At 58.1% G+C, this 16311-nt stretch overlaps 1 protein-coding gene across 1 annotated transcript; it reads left to right on the top strand.

Annotated features, from left to right (window-relative positions):
- The first annotated feature begins 4670 nt into the window (after positions 1-4670).
- On the top strand, positions 4671-8003 carry LOC111155946 (SIX homeobox 2). Its single transcript, XM_022516427.1, has 2 exons — positions 4671-5526; positions 7673-8003. Exons 1-2 carry the CDS (start codon positions 4967-4969, stop codon positions 8001-8003), a joined length of 891 nt encoding a protein of 296 aa, XP_022372135.1. The 5' UTR covers positions 4671-4966.
- The last annotated feature ends 8308 nt before the right edge of the window (positions 8004-16311 follow it).

Raw genomic sequence — 16311 nt, forward strand, 5'->3', positions numbered from 1 at the left:
AATCGGGTGGCAGACAGGCTGCTTCCTTAACTCAAAACCGAGAGCCTGGCCGCCTCACCCGGATGCCCGGCCCGCCGTGCCCACGCCCCAACCTCTCCGCAGGCGAAGGGGCCCCGAGTCCCCTGCCAGTTTCCCTGCCAGCCCGGGAGGGAGCGTGGCGCAGGCAGGAAGGGACTCCAGCCCTGAACGTGACCGCGGGCGGGGAGAGAAGGCCGAGAGAGCCAGGCTGGGCGTCATCCGAGGGCGGACAGCGCCCAGGGCCTGGGTACCCGCCTCAGGTGCCGCTTGGTCTATCTCGGTGCTGGTGCCTTCTCGGGCTGAGTCACCGATTTGCCGGCCTCCAAACGGGCCCCCAGCCCTAGTTCTCAGTCTTTTCGTTGGAACAAGAATCCCTGTGAGCCCGCGACCTCCGAACCGTTGTCTCGGGAGGGCCTTCTAGGCCGCCTCGTGGGTGTGGAACAAAAGGCCCAGAGAGGGACCCTGCTACTCCGGCCCTGGGGGGCTTGTGACCGTGCCAGGCACACGTGGCCTTGGCGACGCCCGGAGTCGCGCTTTTTCCGGAGGGCTAACGCCCGGAGTCCAGCGCGCGAAACCTTGCCCGGGGTTGGGGTGCCTTGGGGGCCACTTTCTGAAATGGAGATTTATGTGAGTGGAATGCCTGCACCTTGACTGCCCCCAAACGTTGGGCAACACAGAAAACCGTGGGGTGCCGGGTTTTGCAAATACTACTCTGGTACTCGGGTCCCTCCCCCCAACCCCGGGGCCGCCTTGTAACCTGAGGGGCCCCAAAGCCCAGGGGCCTCGCGACAGGGAGGCGGCGGGAGCCTCAGCGCACACCCGCCCTGCGCCGCCGCTAGCCCGCTTGCAACGAAACGCGCCGCCGTCTAGGCGGGTGTGGGAGGCCAGGTCTCAGCTAGGGTGCAGCGGGAATAGGGGGCGCTCACGCTCACCATCTCCACCCCCACCCCTGGCGGCGATGTCCCTGAACCCAACCTGGTGCGACCTGCGCTATGGGAAGGTCCCCGGGGAGTGGCGGCTCCAAAGCCATAGTATGTCCTGGCTCAGGGTAGGGGGTGGGGCGGGGGTGGTCTGCAGCCTTCAAAGACTGGAAAAAATAAAGATTAAAAAAAAGTTTCTGGCCTTCCGTTTTGACACCGAGCACCCCGCCCCCTCGCTCCTTCCTCTGCTAGCGTTGGAAATAGCCTGCTAGCAGCTCCTCCTTACATCACCCCCTTCTTTCCCAAATGGCCTCAACCCAAAGTCAGGGAAGCTCCTAGGGGGCTGGTGAGGCTGCATTCTCCTTTCCCCAGAAGTTCTGCTAGTGGGCAATATGCTAGCACTGGACTGGGCATCGGGTGCCATCTGTGGGGGCGGGGGGGGTGTTGCTGGGGCCTTGCTCTGGAGAGCTCTAGATACAAAAGCCCCCAGACTGTCCCTGAGCAAGGGACAGGGACAGTCCGTCAGTGTGAGCTCACCTATGTACCTGTGCTGCTGCCTTCCAGAAAGTGTGATCCCCTGGGACCTCCAGCACACCTTGGAGGCAAAAGGACACATTTCAGTGAGTCCCAAATTTCCACCTACCTACAAGTTTTCCTCTTCCCCACCATGGAGCCTGTCTTATTTGTGCCTGATGAAGTGACCAGTGCAGGCCTCCCCAGCATGTCTTCAGATGGAAGGAATATGGGATTGGATAGATTGGAGTGGGTTAGAACCAAGGCTTCTCCAGCAGCTGCTCGGAGCACTGGAACCTGGGGTCAAAGTTGCCTTAACTCACCTCACCCAGATACTGCCATGCGCTCTGTCCTGTGGCAAATACTACCAGCCAGGGGGCTAGGAAGGGAGAGGGCTTCAGATGGTGGAGAGCGTAGCTGAGCTTGTAACCTTTATAGGACAGGCACTCAGCTGTCCCTGCTAAAAAGAGGTTCTAGCCCAGACCTGCTAGAGCCAGTTTCCTACAATATGGAGGGAAGGGGAGAGCTGGTGGCATAGGCACATACACCCAGACATTGGGTCATAGTGTTCCAGGTTTTCCGTGCTTGCTCTGTGATGACTTTTCACATGGCACACATGATATTATCCAGGACCACGGCTATGCTTTTGGCACGGGTGACTCTGGGGCTTGGCAGCCAGGGGTCCCAAAAAAGGCAAAACTGGAAAGAGCAGTGAGTCTGAAGTTTCAGAAAACATGCCTTAGCTGACCAGTGCAGAACCCAGCTCTGGGGGAAGTTCAATCCTGAAGTTCCAAGAGACCAGGGAGGGGTAGATTCATGGTGGAAGTTCAGGCTAAAGCTGCAAAATTCACTTGCCTTTTCAAGCTGAGGATTCTTAGACCCAGCCCCGTCCAGAATCAGCAGGGACGCAAGAAAGATCACACTAGCCTCATCTACTAGTGGGAGAAAGTGAAGTGGAACAGATCATAAGCCCAGTCTTACATCAGGAATCTACTGCCTAAGCCCACTCACGTGGTGAGTGGTCCCCACTCCCCCTCAGCCCAGCCTGACCTTGCCAAGATGTAAGATGACCATGGTTGAGAGCTGGGACCAACTTCCTATCATTAACCTTGTGGCTGAAGATTAGGTCTTGGAAAGAGTAGGCTGCCCATTCTTGGGGGTCAGCAAGATAGACTGAACATTAGTGCAGCCAGGGAGAAATACTTCGCCATGTCTTCCAGAGGCCTCTAAGACTGACTGTTCTGTGAATCCCAGGTAGCAGCACACAGGACTGGGGATAGAGTGGCCTGGATGCAGCGGGACTCCTCCCACCCAACAGACACACTAGAAGATGCTACCTGCACATCTACAGGGAGGTGTCCCTAACACTGGCTTGGAACCTACTTTCACAGCCCTGATCTCACAACACACACCCTGGAGGCCTCCAAAAGCAAGTCTTAGGGTGAGTCCAAGGGTTCCACTCTTCCATGCCTGCAACTCCCCCAGAGGACTTCTAGACTGCTAGAGCAGGGGGAACCTTCTAGAAATCTCACTAAGGAGATGAAATAAACACAGAATTTTCTCATAGACACCAAGCAAAGCAAAAACTTGAACCCAAGGTTCTGGACGCCCATCTGGTGCTCCTACCACAACCTCCAGAGAAAATTTTAAAGGATGGGGGGGGGGGGGGGATATGTGGCCTAGACACAGGTTCCACAGTTCTAAGCTGAGGGCAGAGCCCAGGCTCTGTGCTGGCCTGGGTCCTGGAACTGGAAGCAGAGTTGACTCCAGCCTCCCGACAGCCAGAGCAAAGACCAGGAAACGGAAATGGAAAGGACCAGTCCGGGAAGAAGCTAAGCCCGGGTTTTTCAAAACCGTAGAAACAGCAGCAGCACCCCTCTCCCCCGCCTTCCACCTCCAGATCTTCCACCTACTTTTCCATGCCCTCCTCCCGGAGAACCAGCACCACTGTTTTCATGCACTCCCTTTATAGAGACACACACGAAAAAACCAGGATTCCCCTTTTAAGATCCTTATTCCGGAGCTCAGAGATCTGGTTCCCAGGCTGGAGGTGCCCGGAGCCAAGTCCGAGCTCAGAGGCCAGAGGGCGGGATGGGTCTTGCACCTACTCTGTCCTCCCCAACCACCCACCCACGAAGGCCACGGGCGTCCTAGACTCTATGCCCTCGCCTCCCCGTGAGCAGACTGCTGGCGCTGCAGACAGGAGTCACTTTCCGTAGAGGCCCCAAGTTAGTGCCTGGCGTTTCCCGGGCCATGGGACCCGTGGGGTTAATTGTGAGTCCCTGCCCGGCAAAGAGCAGAGAGCGCAGAGCTGGGGCGGTACCGACCTCCGGGCAGCCGGCAGGGTTAGGAGTGAGAGGAAAGGCGGGATCCTCCAAGAAGTTGATTCTCAGGCGTCCGCCTGCGGCCGCTGCCAAATCTTCTCCACTTCTGTCTCCTACTCCCTCCCCCTTTCCCTCGAAGACCGCCCAGGTCCGGAGTTCCTAGGATGGGGGCGGGGCGCTGTCAGGAGGAAAAGCCAAATCTTTGAGAGGCGCCCAAGCACGTCCAAACTCTCCCATCCTACTGGTCCGCTCCAGGGCAGAATCTATCCCCAAAACGCAGGCCCGGGAGGAGGCTGAAGACCCGGAGTGGGGGTAGGGCACCCGGTGGGGCCTCGAGAAAGCTGCTCTAAGTTTCTTCCCCCTCGAGGTACCCTCCACCCTTCTCCCTCCTCTTCCTCCCAGCACCCCCTTAAACAGTTCCCCGCCTTCTCCTCTCCGGTCTTCCCTCCCCACCTCGATCCTCCCCTTTTCTTCTCCGTGCGTTTCCACTCCGCCTCCCCCTTCCCGTGCCCGTCCCCTCCCTTGCTATTTGGGCGTCCGCCCCGTCAATCACCACCGCCGCCGGCCCCCGCCCGGTCCTCTCCTCCTCCCAGGTTCTTCGAGCACCTCCCGCTCGCGTCTCGGGCCGCCCTCGGCTTTGCGCGGAGCCCCGCGATCTGTCAGCGGAGCCGGCCGGGGGGAGCCGCCCGACCCGCCGGGGCTCGGGTTACCAGTGACTGACAGCGTCTCCATGGCGAATAATTTGACTCCGACTATTGTCTGGCGCGGGCAGGCCCCGGGTCAGATAACCAGACCAATCAGGGCGCGGGCCGCCGCGCCTCATGCCCGCTTAGAATAATATTATTAAAAAAGCAGCGAGCGAGCTAGACGGGAGGGAGAGCGAGCGAGAAGCGAGCGAGGGAGCGGCGGGCGGGCGCGGAGCATGCGGAGCGGCGCCCCGGGCGACCCCCGGGCTTGGACGAGGGCGCAGGCGAGGCGCGAAGGCGGCGGGGGCGCGGAGGAGCGCGGCAGCTGCGGCCGGCGCCGGGACGGGCTGCAGTGATCGGAGTTCGCTGGGAGACCGCGCGGGGCTGGGGCGGGGGGGCAGCCCCGCCCGCCTCTCGGCGCGGACGGCCCGGCGGGGAGGCGCCCATGCCGGACGGCGCAGCGCGGTGAGGGCGCGCGCGGGCGGGCGGGGGCGCAGCCGGCACCATGTCCATGCTGCCCACCTTCGGCTTCACGCAGGAGCAAGTGGCGTGCGTGTGCGAGGTGCTGCAGCAGGGCGGCAACATCGAGCGGCTGGGCCGCTTCCTGTGGTCGCTGCCCGCCTGCGAGCACCTCCACAAGAATGAGAGCGTGCTCAAGGCCAAGGCGGTGGTGGCCTTCCACCGCGGCAACTTCCGCGAGCTCTACAAGATCCTGGAGAGCCACCAGTTCTCGCCGCACAACCACGCCAAGCTGCAGCAGCTGTGGCTCAAGGCGCACTACATCGAGGCGGAGAAGCTGCGCGGCCGGCCCCTGGGCGCCGTGGGCAAATACCGCGTGCGCCGCAAGTTTCCGCTGCCGCGCTCCATCTGGGACGGCGAGGAGACCAGCTACTGCTTCAAGGAAAAGAGTCGCAGCGTGCTGCGCGAGTGGTACGCGCATAACCCCTACCCCTCGCCGCGCGAGAAGCGCGAGCTGGCCGAGGCCACGGGCCTCACCACCACGCAGGTCAGCAACTGGTTCAAGAACCGGCGGCAGCGCGACCGGGCAGCGGAGGCCAAAGAAAGGTACGAGTAAGTAGAACTTCGGCGCCAGCTCCCCCCGGGGCTCCAGGGAGGGGGTCGCGGGGCGTATGCGCAGCCCCCGGGAAGAGGCCTAAACGGGATACTCGGCCCCTGCCACGGCCCAGCTGCAGCCTCGACTGACCCTGCCGGCCTTCAGGTCTTGTGGTGGGAGACCGAGAGGTCAGAAATTTGTCTAAAGCGGGCAAAGCGATCGGGGAGGTTGTCAGCTCACTCCCTGGTCGCTTGCGAAGAAAAATGGAGAGGCAGCGAACTTAGGGGCGAAAGCAAGACAGTGGCTGGATCCTGTGCAAGGGGGGACACAGCAGGGAGGGTGTGACAGTCTTCGGAAGGACAGAGGGGACTCAGGGCTGCAGATTTGGGGCTGTCTGTGCGAATTCACGGGCACTTCTGCCCACTTCCTGTTCGTTTTACTCAGCTCTAGGCCCAAGTGGGATTAGGGGTCAGGACTGGGATTAATACTTCCTTGGTGTGACCTGAATGCGGAGGGGCCTGGGCAAGAATAGCCCTTGTCTGGATATGGAAGTTGATAGGGAGACTTTATCCTTTATAGGAAGGACCAAGAGGAGCAAGACCGGGAGGAATTGTCAGCTGTAGGAGAGCAAAAGATAAACACATGCCCTTTTTCCTGACTTCTTGGACCCAGCAGTCCTTCCCTGGCCTGTCCAGCTCTTGACTCTTCTCCCCTTAGGCCCTATAGTGCGGGAGGGAGGTCGGTAGTTCTGGGGTGAACTGAGAGCCGCAGAAGGGCTGGGAGTTGCCTGTCCTCAAGGAAACCAGGACTTCCTGAACCAGCCTAACAGTTGACCATTAGGCCCTAGTGACTGCCAACCTGTGGCTCCTCTGAACCCCAAATATGAAGGAGGAAATGGGAGAAAAACCGGTTGTGGGAACAGAAATCCAGCCTGAGTGTAACAGCAAAACAAGACCCCTGGGGTTGGGGGTATAGGGCGTGGTGCAGCCCAGAGTAAATGATTAGGGTCCGGGTTGGGTGGCAGGGTGTTGCTGAACAGTGGAACCAGATCTCTGAAAGTGGAAGGGGGAGCTTCAGGCCGACCCTGGCCTCCCAGACAATGAGGTTGGGGTATGTACAGTTGGAAGTTCTCCACTGCCAGCCATGTGGGAAGTTCCCCTCCAGGAAAACAGAAAGAAAGGTCTTGGGAAGCCAATGAAGAGAAAAATGACCCAAGATTCCAAATCTGATCTGGTCGGGGCTGACAAGTCAAAGGCAGAGCAGGAGGTGGGTTCTCCTTGCTGGAGTCCCCCTCTACCCAGCCTGGCATGCATCCAGACTCCTGAAGAACTCGGGTTCTCAGGCCAGGCCCCAGGTGAGAGCGGCAGAACCCCCCAGTTTCTATATGCCGGAAAAGTCTAGGCCTGGATTAGCAATCCCCCCCACCAAGGGCTGCCCTCCAAGCCCCCAGCTTCCAGTCTTGCAGCGGAAGTTTGCACTGTGCCACCAAGAAGGGGAAGGCTACATCCTTAGGGCTTTGTCCTGTCCTTGGGCCCAGCAAGGAGAGCTCTCACAAGACCTGCCAGTTTGGACCTGGAAAGAAAGGACCCTTAGCTCCAGGAACCTGACCCCCAATCAGAGATTTCCCCTAAGTGGTGAAGGCCTTTGAGAGCTCTAACTTCACATGAACCCTCGCTCTCCCAGCCCCACCTCTACTCAACAACTCTAGCTCGGGGAGCCAAGCATCTGAAAATCCAGGCATCTTACCGTCCTCCCTGTCTCCTTCTCCCCCAACTCTACTGAGCCCTGCTCTACAGCCCCTCTCCTCTGACAAAGAAATGTTAGCAACTCAGTGAAGGGGGGGCGCGGTAGGGCAGGAACCTACAAAGAACAGGAAAGATATTCAAAAGGTTAAGAATAGGAGACGCGAAGGGATAGAGATGGCACAGAGAAAAGGACAAGAGAGAAAATCTTGTACTGAGCGAGTAAGAGAATCGGCAGAAAGTACGAGAGCCCCAGGCCAGGCGGAGAAAATGGTAGAAACCGAAAACACCCGCGGGCAGCGCCCAGCGGCTCTGGAGCGGAGGCGAGCGGCGGGGTCTGGCTCCGGGCGACGCGGGGGCGCCGAGCGGCCTCGGTTTCCCCGCTGACCCGGCCGCTTTGCTCCTGCACTTGCAGGGAGAACAGCGAGAACTCCAACTCCAACAGCCACAACCCGCTGGCTGCGTCGCTGAATGGCAGCGGCAAGTCGGTGCTAGGCAGCTCCGAGGACGAGAAGACGCCGTCGGGGACGCCAGACCACTCGTCGTCGAGCCCCGCTCTGTTGCTCAGCCCGCCGCCGCCCCCTGGGCTGCCGTCCCTGCACAGCCTGGGCCACCCTCCCGGCCCCAGCGCCGTACCCGTGCCCGTGCCCGGCGGAGGCGGCGCGGACCCGCTGCAGCACCACCACGGCCTGCAGGACTCCATCCTCAACCCCATGTCGGCCAACCTCGTGGACCTGGGCTCCTAGAGCCCCGCCTGCCTTGACGCGCTCGCCTTCCAGCTTGGCGCTGGGGACCGCAGAGACGGTGTCAGGAGGGCGCCCTGTGCCGGCGGCCCCATCAGGTACTGAAAGTCCCACTCGCTGAGCGGGCAGAACCGCCGGCAGGGGCAGGGTGGATGGCTGGCTCTTTGGTTTGGTCTTCGTCTCGGATTTGTTTTCTACAAGTTGCTTCTGAGATCGTTTGGAGGCCTGGGATCCGGGCTTGAACCCGGGAAGGGAATAAATTATACACCATTCTCATATTCTCTCTCCAGACCTTCTCATCCCTTTTTTCCTTTTCCCTTCCCTTCCCTGCTCTTTTTTCCAGTTCCTTTCCCTTCCTTCTCTCTTGTCCTCTCTCTGTCCCCTTCTTGCTTTCCCTGGCCCAGATCCCTCTATATTTCTGGCTTGTCACCCCTCAGTATGTTTTTGTTTCTCTATTTCTGTTTTTCTATCTCCTCTGGCCGGCCCCTTGCTCTCCTGGCCCCAAGATCTGTACCCCTGAGCCTTTCTCCTCCTTCCGGGAAGTCTATTTGCATCCTCCTTCCTCGCTTTCCCGGGTGGACGTGGCAGGGGAAGAGCAGAGGAACCAGGCCTTCTCCAGAGGCCCTCCCAAGGTTCAGTGGGGCTGCAGGTGTCCACTCTGCTCCTAATAACTTAAGCAAAAGAGAAAGGAACGGGGTGCCGGGGCGTCTGAGCGGCGCCCCTGCCGCTTGCCCCTCTGTTTCTCTCCGTGAGGCCCGCCGCGCTCTCTCCTCTTCCTCCCGGGGCTGGGGCCACAGTGCTCCGGCAGAGTGTGCCTCCAGAGCTGCGGACTTGCCGTCTCCCTGTTACGCCCTCATGTGAATGTTCTTCGGGAAATATTTCTGCTCTTATTTTATAATAAAATTAGAAATCATAAATATATATATGGATATATACCACAAGGCCTGTGATCCGGGAGTGCAGCAGTGTCTGATTTCCCTACAGGGACTCGACACCCCGGTGGACCGTTCTGGGCAGCGATGGCCCAGGAGCCCCAGAAACCAGGAGCCGCCTTCCCCCATACAGGGCGCATAACAGCCCTTAAGATGAAGGGACCCAAAACTCTGAAACCTCCTCCCACCCCCCACAAAGCCCTGCCTCCTGCTTTCTTGTCAGGAAAGCTCCCTGCAAAAGCATGAAGGGGGTGGGTGGTCTTCTCCTCTTGGGGACTCTTCTCACCAGAGCAGGGCCCTCGCTCTCCTCTTTCTTCATTTCGGGAGGAGAGTAAGAAAAGAGAAGCTGTGTGCTGAACAAGGAAGGGATGCATGTTTGGAGATGCCAAAGTTGGAGAACAAATCGGGCCATGTAGGCTTCCTTAGCGGTGGCAGCAGTCCCCAGAACCTGGTGGCACACCCTGGGCAGGTTCGCAGGCCCCAAGAAGTGCCGCGGAGCCCTCACAAAAGCCCGGGTGGTGCGTGTGGACGTAGAGGAAAGGTCTCCAGGCTCTGAAATCGGTCGTTTTGGGACGGTGATGAAAGGAGGGGGGAAGAAGGGAAGCCTGAGGAGACTGGGGAGGTCGGGCGGGTGGGCGCATGTTTTTAATAGGAGCAGGGGGGCACCAGGGCTTGGCCCGTAAGGCAGTGGGGGGGGGGCGCCTCCGCACACTGTGCTCAGTAGGTCCCTAGTATGGGTACATTAACCTGTAGCAGCCTCTCCCTTCTGGGGCCCCGGTCCACCTCTCCCCCTCCGCATTAAGCGGCGCGCTGAAGCCTATCCTGCCAGATTCCAAGCTGTGCAGGACTCCTTGAGGAGGAAGTTGTGGCTTTTGCGTCTCGGGTCACGACGGGCTGTAGGCACGGAACACGTTCCTCCTCCGCGCCTAGGACGTTTAGGCGCAGGCATGCCACCTGGAATCCACGGGAAACAGGGAATGAAGCGCTCTTCCAACAGCGAGATCCTAGAGTGCTGGGACCTCTTTGGAGACTTCCCTCCCTGATGAAATCAGCGTTCGCGGAAGACCCTTTGCGCGTCCTTTCTGAGTACTGCGGCGTCGTTCTGGCCGAGATGCGGGCAGCCGCGGACAGCTGGGCGGGCTCACTCGGCTGGGGAGCTATGCCTCCGCCTTTACTTTGTGCAGGCCTGAAGGTCAAGGGAATCGCCAGCACGCTCAGACTGCTCCGCATGGGCCCCACCGGGCACCACGAGAGGAACTCCGGCGGCCCTGGCAGCGCACTCCGCGTCTTCTGGCGGCTGTGCTCTCTCAGGCATAACTTGGGTTCCCCCGGGGCAGGTCTATGCTTACAGGGCCCCAGCTGTCTGACCTTCACTGAGCGGCAGAGTGAAGAACCATCTATTGCTGGAGGGTCCGCAGAAGCTCAAGCGACCAGAAACATCACCTTGAGTCCCCAGAGCTGAGCTACCAGTCCCAGGCTTAGACCCTGGGACCTGCCCTTACCTTACCTGCCTCCTATTTTCTACACTCCCACTCCCAGGGAAACAGGCTCTGTGCGAACTTTCACAAGGACACCACCATACACAATCATCATTCGAGTCACTGAGACCAAAAAGCTGTTATGTGCCAGGCCCTGTTGGCACCTGATGGCACCAGAAACACACACCCTTTCACATAGTGACCACACAGGGAAACACACTGTCACACATATGTTCACACACACAGAAAAACAAATATGCAGACTCTCAACCCATTCTCAGAGACACAAACACGTCTTCAGGAAAAACCTAAACACACTTTTGTTCCAATATATATGAGATACATACCCGAATGAGCCTCTCCACATGTAAACTCACACACACACACACACACACACACACACACACACACACACACACACATCATGCTTCTCCCCAGTAGCATGCAGACCCACACTCACACCCGTGCCCCTGCCAGCAGCCAGTCCTAGTCCATCCATCTGCTGGGCTAGAGCATGGTCTTGCGGTGAAGCTGGAGTTGGAGGTCTCAGCGGCTGTCCCCCAGAGAAAGAGATGGTTCTAGCCAGAGAAGGCCGAGTGTCAGAGATCCCACCTGTGGCACCTTCTTTCCAGGGGCCCGATGGGGATCAAGGGAGGTTACCAGGAGCTCTCACTGGCCGGTAGGGGGCAGGGTACCTGCCCAGGAGCTTTATTCGGGCACAGTCTGGCTACTTGTTGCAACTTCCCTCTTTCCCTCCCCCTTGGAAAGCTAACCCCGAAAATATTTACTTAAACGGGAAACTATGCAGAAGCTCTGAAAATAAACGCAAGCAGCTACTCACCCACTGCAGAAACCATACCAAGCCAGTCCTCCATTCCACACTCCACTAGACCCAGAGAGAGGCTACGGGCCCGACCAGAGCGTGCCAACTGGACATAACTTTTGCACAGATGCTGTCAGATGAATACAACTGCTCCCCCCTAGGCATCCACCAAATACAGTTCCTAATGGCCCCTTCCCCAGTGGCAGCTGGAAGCCAAGAGTTTTGCTCTGGGGACCATAAAGGATAGCCCTGGAAGCACGAGTCTCCCTCCCATTCTGCTCCCCTGACCTTGTCTACCTTTCATTTGTTCCCACCAAGGTTCCATATGCATGCAACTCTCAAAGGTGAAAATGAATGAAGAAGGTAGCATCCAGCCTTCCTGCGCAGCTGGCTGACTCACCCGCTTGGGGGCATAAAAGTCAAGGGTGGCTGAGGGCAGAGGGGTGCCAGAGGGCTTGCTGTGCCTCCTGGGCAGTCTTCCTCTCTCACCTCACGCTTAGCAGCAGTCCTGGCTGGGACATGGTCCCAGTCCAGACCCTGTTGTTCCCACCACTAAAAGTGCATCTCAAGGAAGTGGTGGGTCTACCTGGGGACAAGGTGGCGATGACGTGCCAGGAAAGCAAAAGTTAAACAGAGCCAGGGAGATCTGAAGAGAATCACAGGGCTGGATTTTCCCCAGTCCCTGTAGGAAACACCATTTCGGTGTCTGGGAAAGCAGAGATCAGACGAGTGGGGGCTCAGGAGTCAGGACCCAGGGACCTCTTGCTGGGATACTGCTGAGGTTCTGGAGGACATGTGAATGTTTTTGTGTTGAGGGGCAGGTGGAGGAGGTTTGGGCTCATGACTGAGGCCCCTCCTTTTTTCATATTGCCCATCCCAGTGGTTCAGGAGCATCCGTACCCTCTGGGTGCAAAGCTGTCTAGGGCATCTAGAAATGGCGGAGACCCAGTGTGTGAGGGTGTACTGGGAAATATAAGAAGGCCTGAGACAGTGTGTAGGTGCAATAGGGTGAAAAAAATTCTCTGGTGTTCGTTGATGGGGCAGACGTGTGCCCCAGGAGTCTGGCTGTTTCTGAGTACATAGATGGGTGGGTGAGGCAGTGCGCCCCAGAACTCTCCCGGGAGCTGACAGTCAGGCTTCGCCTGTGCGCTCCCGCTAGTAAAGGGAAGGCTCCTGGGGTTGGAGGAGGACCAGCCTCTCCTCTCACCCCAGCAGAAGCCAACCAGGCACAAGTTCATCCTGATTCCTGAAGTCAATGTGGGCTAGGTGGTGGGTGGTCCAGGAGGGACGGTTCCCTCCGTCACTGCTGCCAGGAGCCACACAGTGAAGCTGAGCCTGGGCCCCAAATATCTTGAGTCCTGGTGTCGGGGTCAAGGCGTCCATCCCCACCTTGCAGGAGTCTCTTCTTGAAACTCTATGGGTGTCTGTGCAACTGGAACTCAGAAATGGCTTCTGGGTGGCAGGGATGAATCGCAGGGGAGAGGATCAATTTGGGTGTCTGGAAGGGATGAGTTTTACAGTTCTCCCACAATCCCAGCTGCGCGGCTTCTCCCCTTCCAGGTAGATTCTGCTTCTGGCAACGCCAGCCACAGAGGGAGGCGAAGTAACACCCGTGGATGTCCCTGAAGAAAGCCCACTCCCGAGGCCCGACAGGTGCCCCTAATTGCCCCCAAGGTCTCCCGTGCTTGGAAGACCCACAAACGCAACAGGCTTGCACAGGGAGGACACGTAGAGAGAGCCCTTCTTTAGGATGTTAGTGGCCCAGGCTTCAGGCAAAGCTAAATCGACAGCTCTCACAGCCCTGCCCAGCCAGAGCGCCTAGCGCGTCTTCACTCGCGGAGCAGTGTGTACGCGCCCGACACAGGTGCGCTACCCGGAAAAATCCCGCCACTCAGCCTGCCCCGCGGCCTCCGAAGTCCCACCGGAGCGCTGGATGCCAGGCCCCGCGCGGCCGGCTCTCGGAACGCGTAGCCCGCGCGCTGCCCCAGGTCACTGGGGAGCCAGGGAGCTGGGGACCGCGGGGCTGGACAGCCGCCTTCCTCCAGCCCTTTGAGCTGTGGTCGGGCGTGAGGCAGAGGCCTGGGAGCCGGGACCTCTGGGACGCGCCGCGGGCGACAAAACCATGCGCTACCGTGCCGTCCCCAGTAGCCATCCTCTGCCTGTCCGGGGCACCCAGGCCCGACGGGACAGCACCTGGGCTCCTGCGGCCTGGGAGTCAGACCAGAGCCGCCCGAGTTCTGATGAAGAGAATGACAGGTCAGACGGCAAGGCAAGAGCAGCAGCTGGGCAGGACCTTGCCGGGCTACCGGCCCTCCATCCCTTCCTTCGGGGTCTTTCCCAAGGGCATGTGTTGCTGTACCCAGCCAGGCACTCTCACTAGCTGGAAAGCTCACTGCGGACAGAATTATCCAGGTAACTTGCCCTGGGCCATGGAAACGCAGCCCTGCGGTGACTCGGTGGTCCCCAGAGTAACAGGTCGTAACTGCCATTTCTTGAACGCTTAGTATGCTCCAGGAACTTTGCACACGGGGTATCTGTTGAATTCCCCCAGCGGCCACCCAAAGAAGCTATTATTACTGGAAGATGAAACTGAGACGCCGTGTTCGGGAACTTGCCCAGAGTCGCGCACGTTACCGCGGCGGGACTGGCATCTGAGCCTGCTCTCTGCGAGTCCGCAGCGCACCGTCTTCCCGGGGTAGCCGCTGCGGGTTAGCGCGGGCGCGGGGCGGCCGAGGCGGGCGCAAGGGACTCCGCGGGGATCCGGGCAGCGCTAGGCCGACGAGAAAGCTACAGCGAGGACTGGCTCCAGACTGAGCTGCGGCAGCGGGAGATCGCAGCCTCGTGCCCTGCTGCGGTCGGGTGAGAGTTTGTCTCCGCGAAAATGGGGATAATTGCGCAGGTTCCCCGCTTGCGGTCTACTAGATAGGGCGCACCACGTACTACGGAGGGGGTTTCCACCGGTGCAGGTTACTCCGTAGTAAAAATGGAACTTTGGTTTCCTGGGATCAGCCTGCTGCTACCTCCCTCTTTGCCCTCCTGAGACACTGGCCCCGTCTCTGCCATTCTGCTCGGGATGGCGAAGCTGTTTGCGGGACCCTAAGGGCTGAGACGTGAGTTTTGGGTGGGACGCCCTCATCTTTTTCCACACCCCCCCCCCCCATTAGCCCCGTGCTGGGACAGGGCTCTCCATCTGGGGGCAGTAGTACTGTATTAAGGTGTCACTTTATCAACATGGATTTACCAGTGGGATGGGAGGAGGTCAGAAGGGACAGAGAACCCAGACTGCCTTTGAGAGCCAGAACTGATCAAGCCCATCCTGCCCTTCCCCCACGGGGCTGAGGCCCACGGAAGCCCCCATCTCCTTCTCTGTCCGCACTCTGATTCCACCTGAGCTAGGTAATTCTGTTAAAGATAGGGTGTATGAAACAGACTATTTCTGAGAGGCAGACCCACGGGCGACCCTGGAAGGCCACCCAGAGACACCTGAACTGAGGAGGGAGATGAACTGTCCAAGCCTGACGAAGGGAGGGCGCGGAGGGTGGAGCGAAGTCCAGCAAAGGAGGCGAACCGGAAGTGTGAGGTCTTCCTCCGTTTTCCTCTCCAGGAAAGAACCTCAGCCTAGTAGGCTGGAGGCAGGGGGTTGGAGGGAATTAGAAAAGATGAAGCTGAACGGTTTCTTTTTTTCTTTTCTTTTTTTTTTTAAAGATTTTATTTATTTATTTGACAGACAGAGATCACAAGTAGGCAGAGAGGCAGGCGGGGGTGGGGGGGAGCAGGCTCCCCGCTGAGCAGAGAGCCCTATGTGGGGCTCAATCCCAGGACCCTGGGATCATGACCCGAGCCGAAGGCAGAGGCTTTAACCCACTGAGCCACCCAGGCACCCCAGCTGAATGGTTTCTAAAAGCAAAATAGGGGCGCCTGGGTGGCTCAGTGGGTTAAGCCTCTGCCTTCAGCTCAGGTCATGATCTCAGGGTCCTAGGATCGAGCCTGCATCGGGCTCTCTGCTCAGCAGGGAGCCTGCTTCCCCCTCTCTCTCTGCCTACTTGTGATCTTCGTGTCAAATAAATAAATAAAATCTTTAAAAAAAAAACAACAAAAGCAAAATAGTCTGGATATTCCTAGCATGTATGTGGCACTCTGCAGGGTGTCACTGGTTCCACAAACTTCCTCTCATTTAATATTCTCAATTATATAACATAGGCACAAAAGTAATTCTTATCCCCACTTGACAGATGAGGACATGAGATTAAGGAAGGTGTTCTGTGTGCTTTCCTGAGTCCCTGGATTAGTAGAGGCTCTTTCCTCTACACTCCCTTGTCGAGGTGATTCTTGTTTAGTTTGGGGGAAATAGCAGGTACCAAACCAAATAGCAGGCCAAAGGGTGACTGACGATTGTTCCCCTGGGATTGGGGGAAGGATGCAGAGAGATGGCAGCCACCATGGATCATGGAGATCAGGAGGCTGCTGCAGAGACTGAAAGCAAGTGTACCTCAAAATCAGAACTAACAGGAATGCCTGGAAACAGGTCTCTCTGGAAAGGCAACTTCCACACAAGAGAAGCCTGAGGAAGTGGGCAGAGCTGAGAGCTAGAGCTTTGCTTTTTCCCTGGGCTCAGCACCTGTTGGTTAAGGGAATTAACCAACAGGTTAATTTGATTAAAATTTCTGAGCCAGAAATTTTCTCAGAATGTAAGAATTTTGTGGGTGATCCCCAAAGGGCTGTAAGCTTTTTAACTGGAGAACGTGGAAGAGACTCCAGACTTCTGTTTATTCTGAAAGACTAGCCCCCCCCCAACCCCGTGTCAGTTCAGAGCTGTAAATGAAGAAGTCAGGAAGAAGTCACTTTATCATATACTTATTATTTGTTAAAGGAGTGGGTTAAGCAGTCAGCCTGAAGGCAAATAATATTACATAGGAGAGATGTGGAGCAGGGGTTAGGGACAAAATAGAAGCAAAGACAAGATTTCAGAGAACGGATAAAAGCCCAGGATGGCTGGAGCCGAGGCAGGGTCTCAGGGAAGGGCAGCCGGCAGTTCCTCTCTCCCTCAAGACCAGGAATCAGGAGGGCTCAGGGAGGCC

This window comes from Enhydra lutris, unplaced genomic scaffold (assembly GCF_002288905.1).
Source record: "Enhydra lutris kenyoni isolate GAN:26980312 unplaced genomic scaffold, ASM228890v2 scaffoldscaffold44, whole genome shotgun sequence".
NCBI lineage: Eukaryota > Metazoa > Chordata > Mammalia > Carnivora > Mustelidae > Enhydra > Enhydra lutris.

What these genes read in the sequence shown, in the direction of transcription:
- LOC111155946 (XM_022516427.1), top strand. Translation starts at nt 4,967, where the DNA reads ATGTCCATGCTGCCCACCTTCGGCTTCACGCAGGAGCAAGTGGCGTGC. An exon ending in GCAGCGGAGGCCAAAGAAAG is followed by an intron (nt 5,527 to 7,672) that starts GTACGAGTAAGT and finishes CTGCACTTGCAG; the next exon opens with GGAGAACAGCGAGAACTCCA.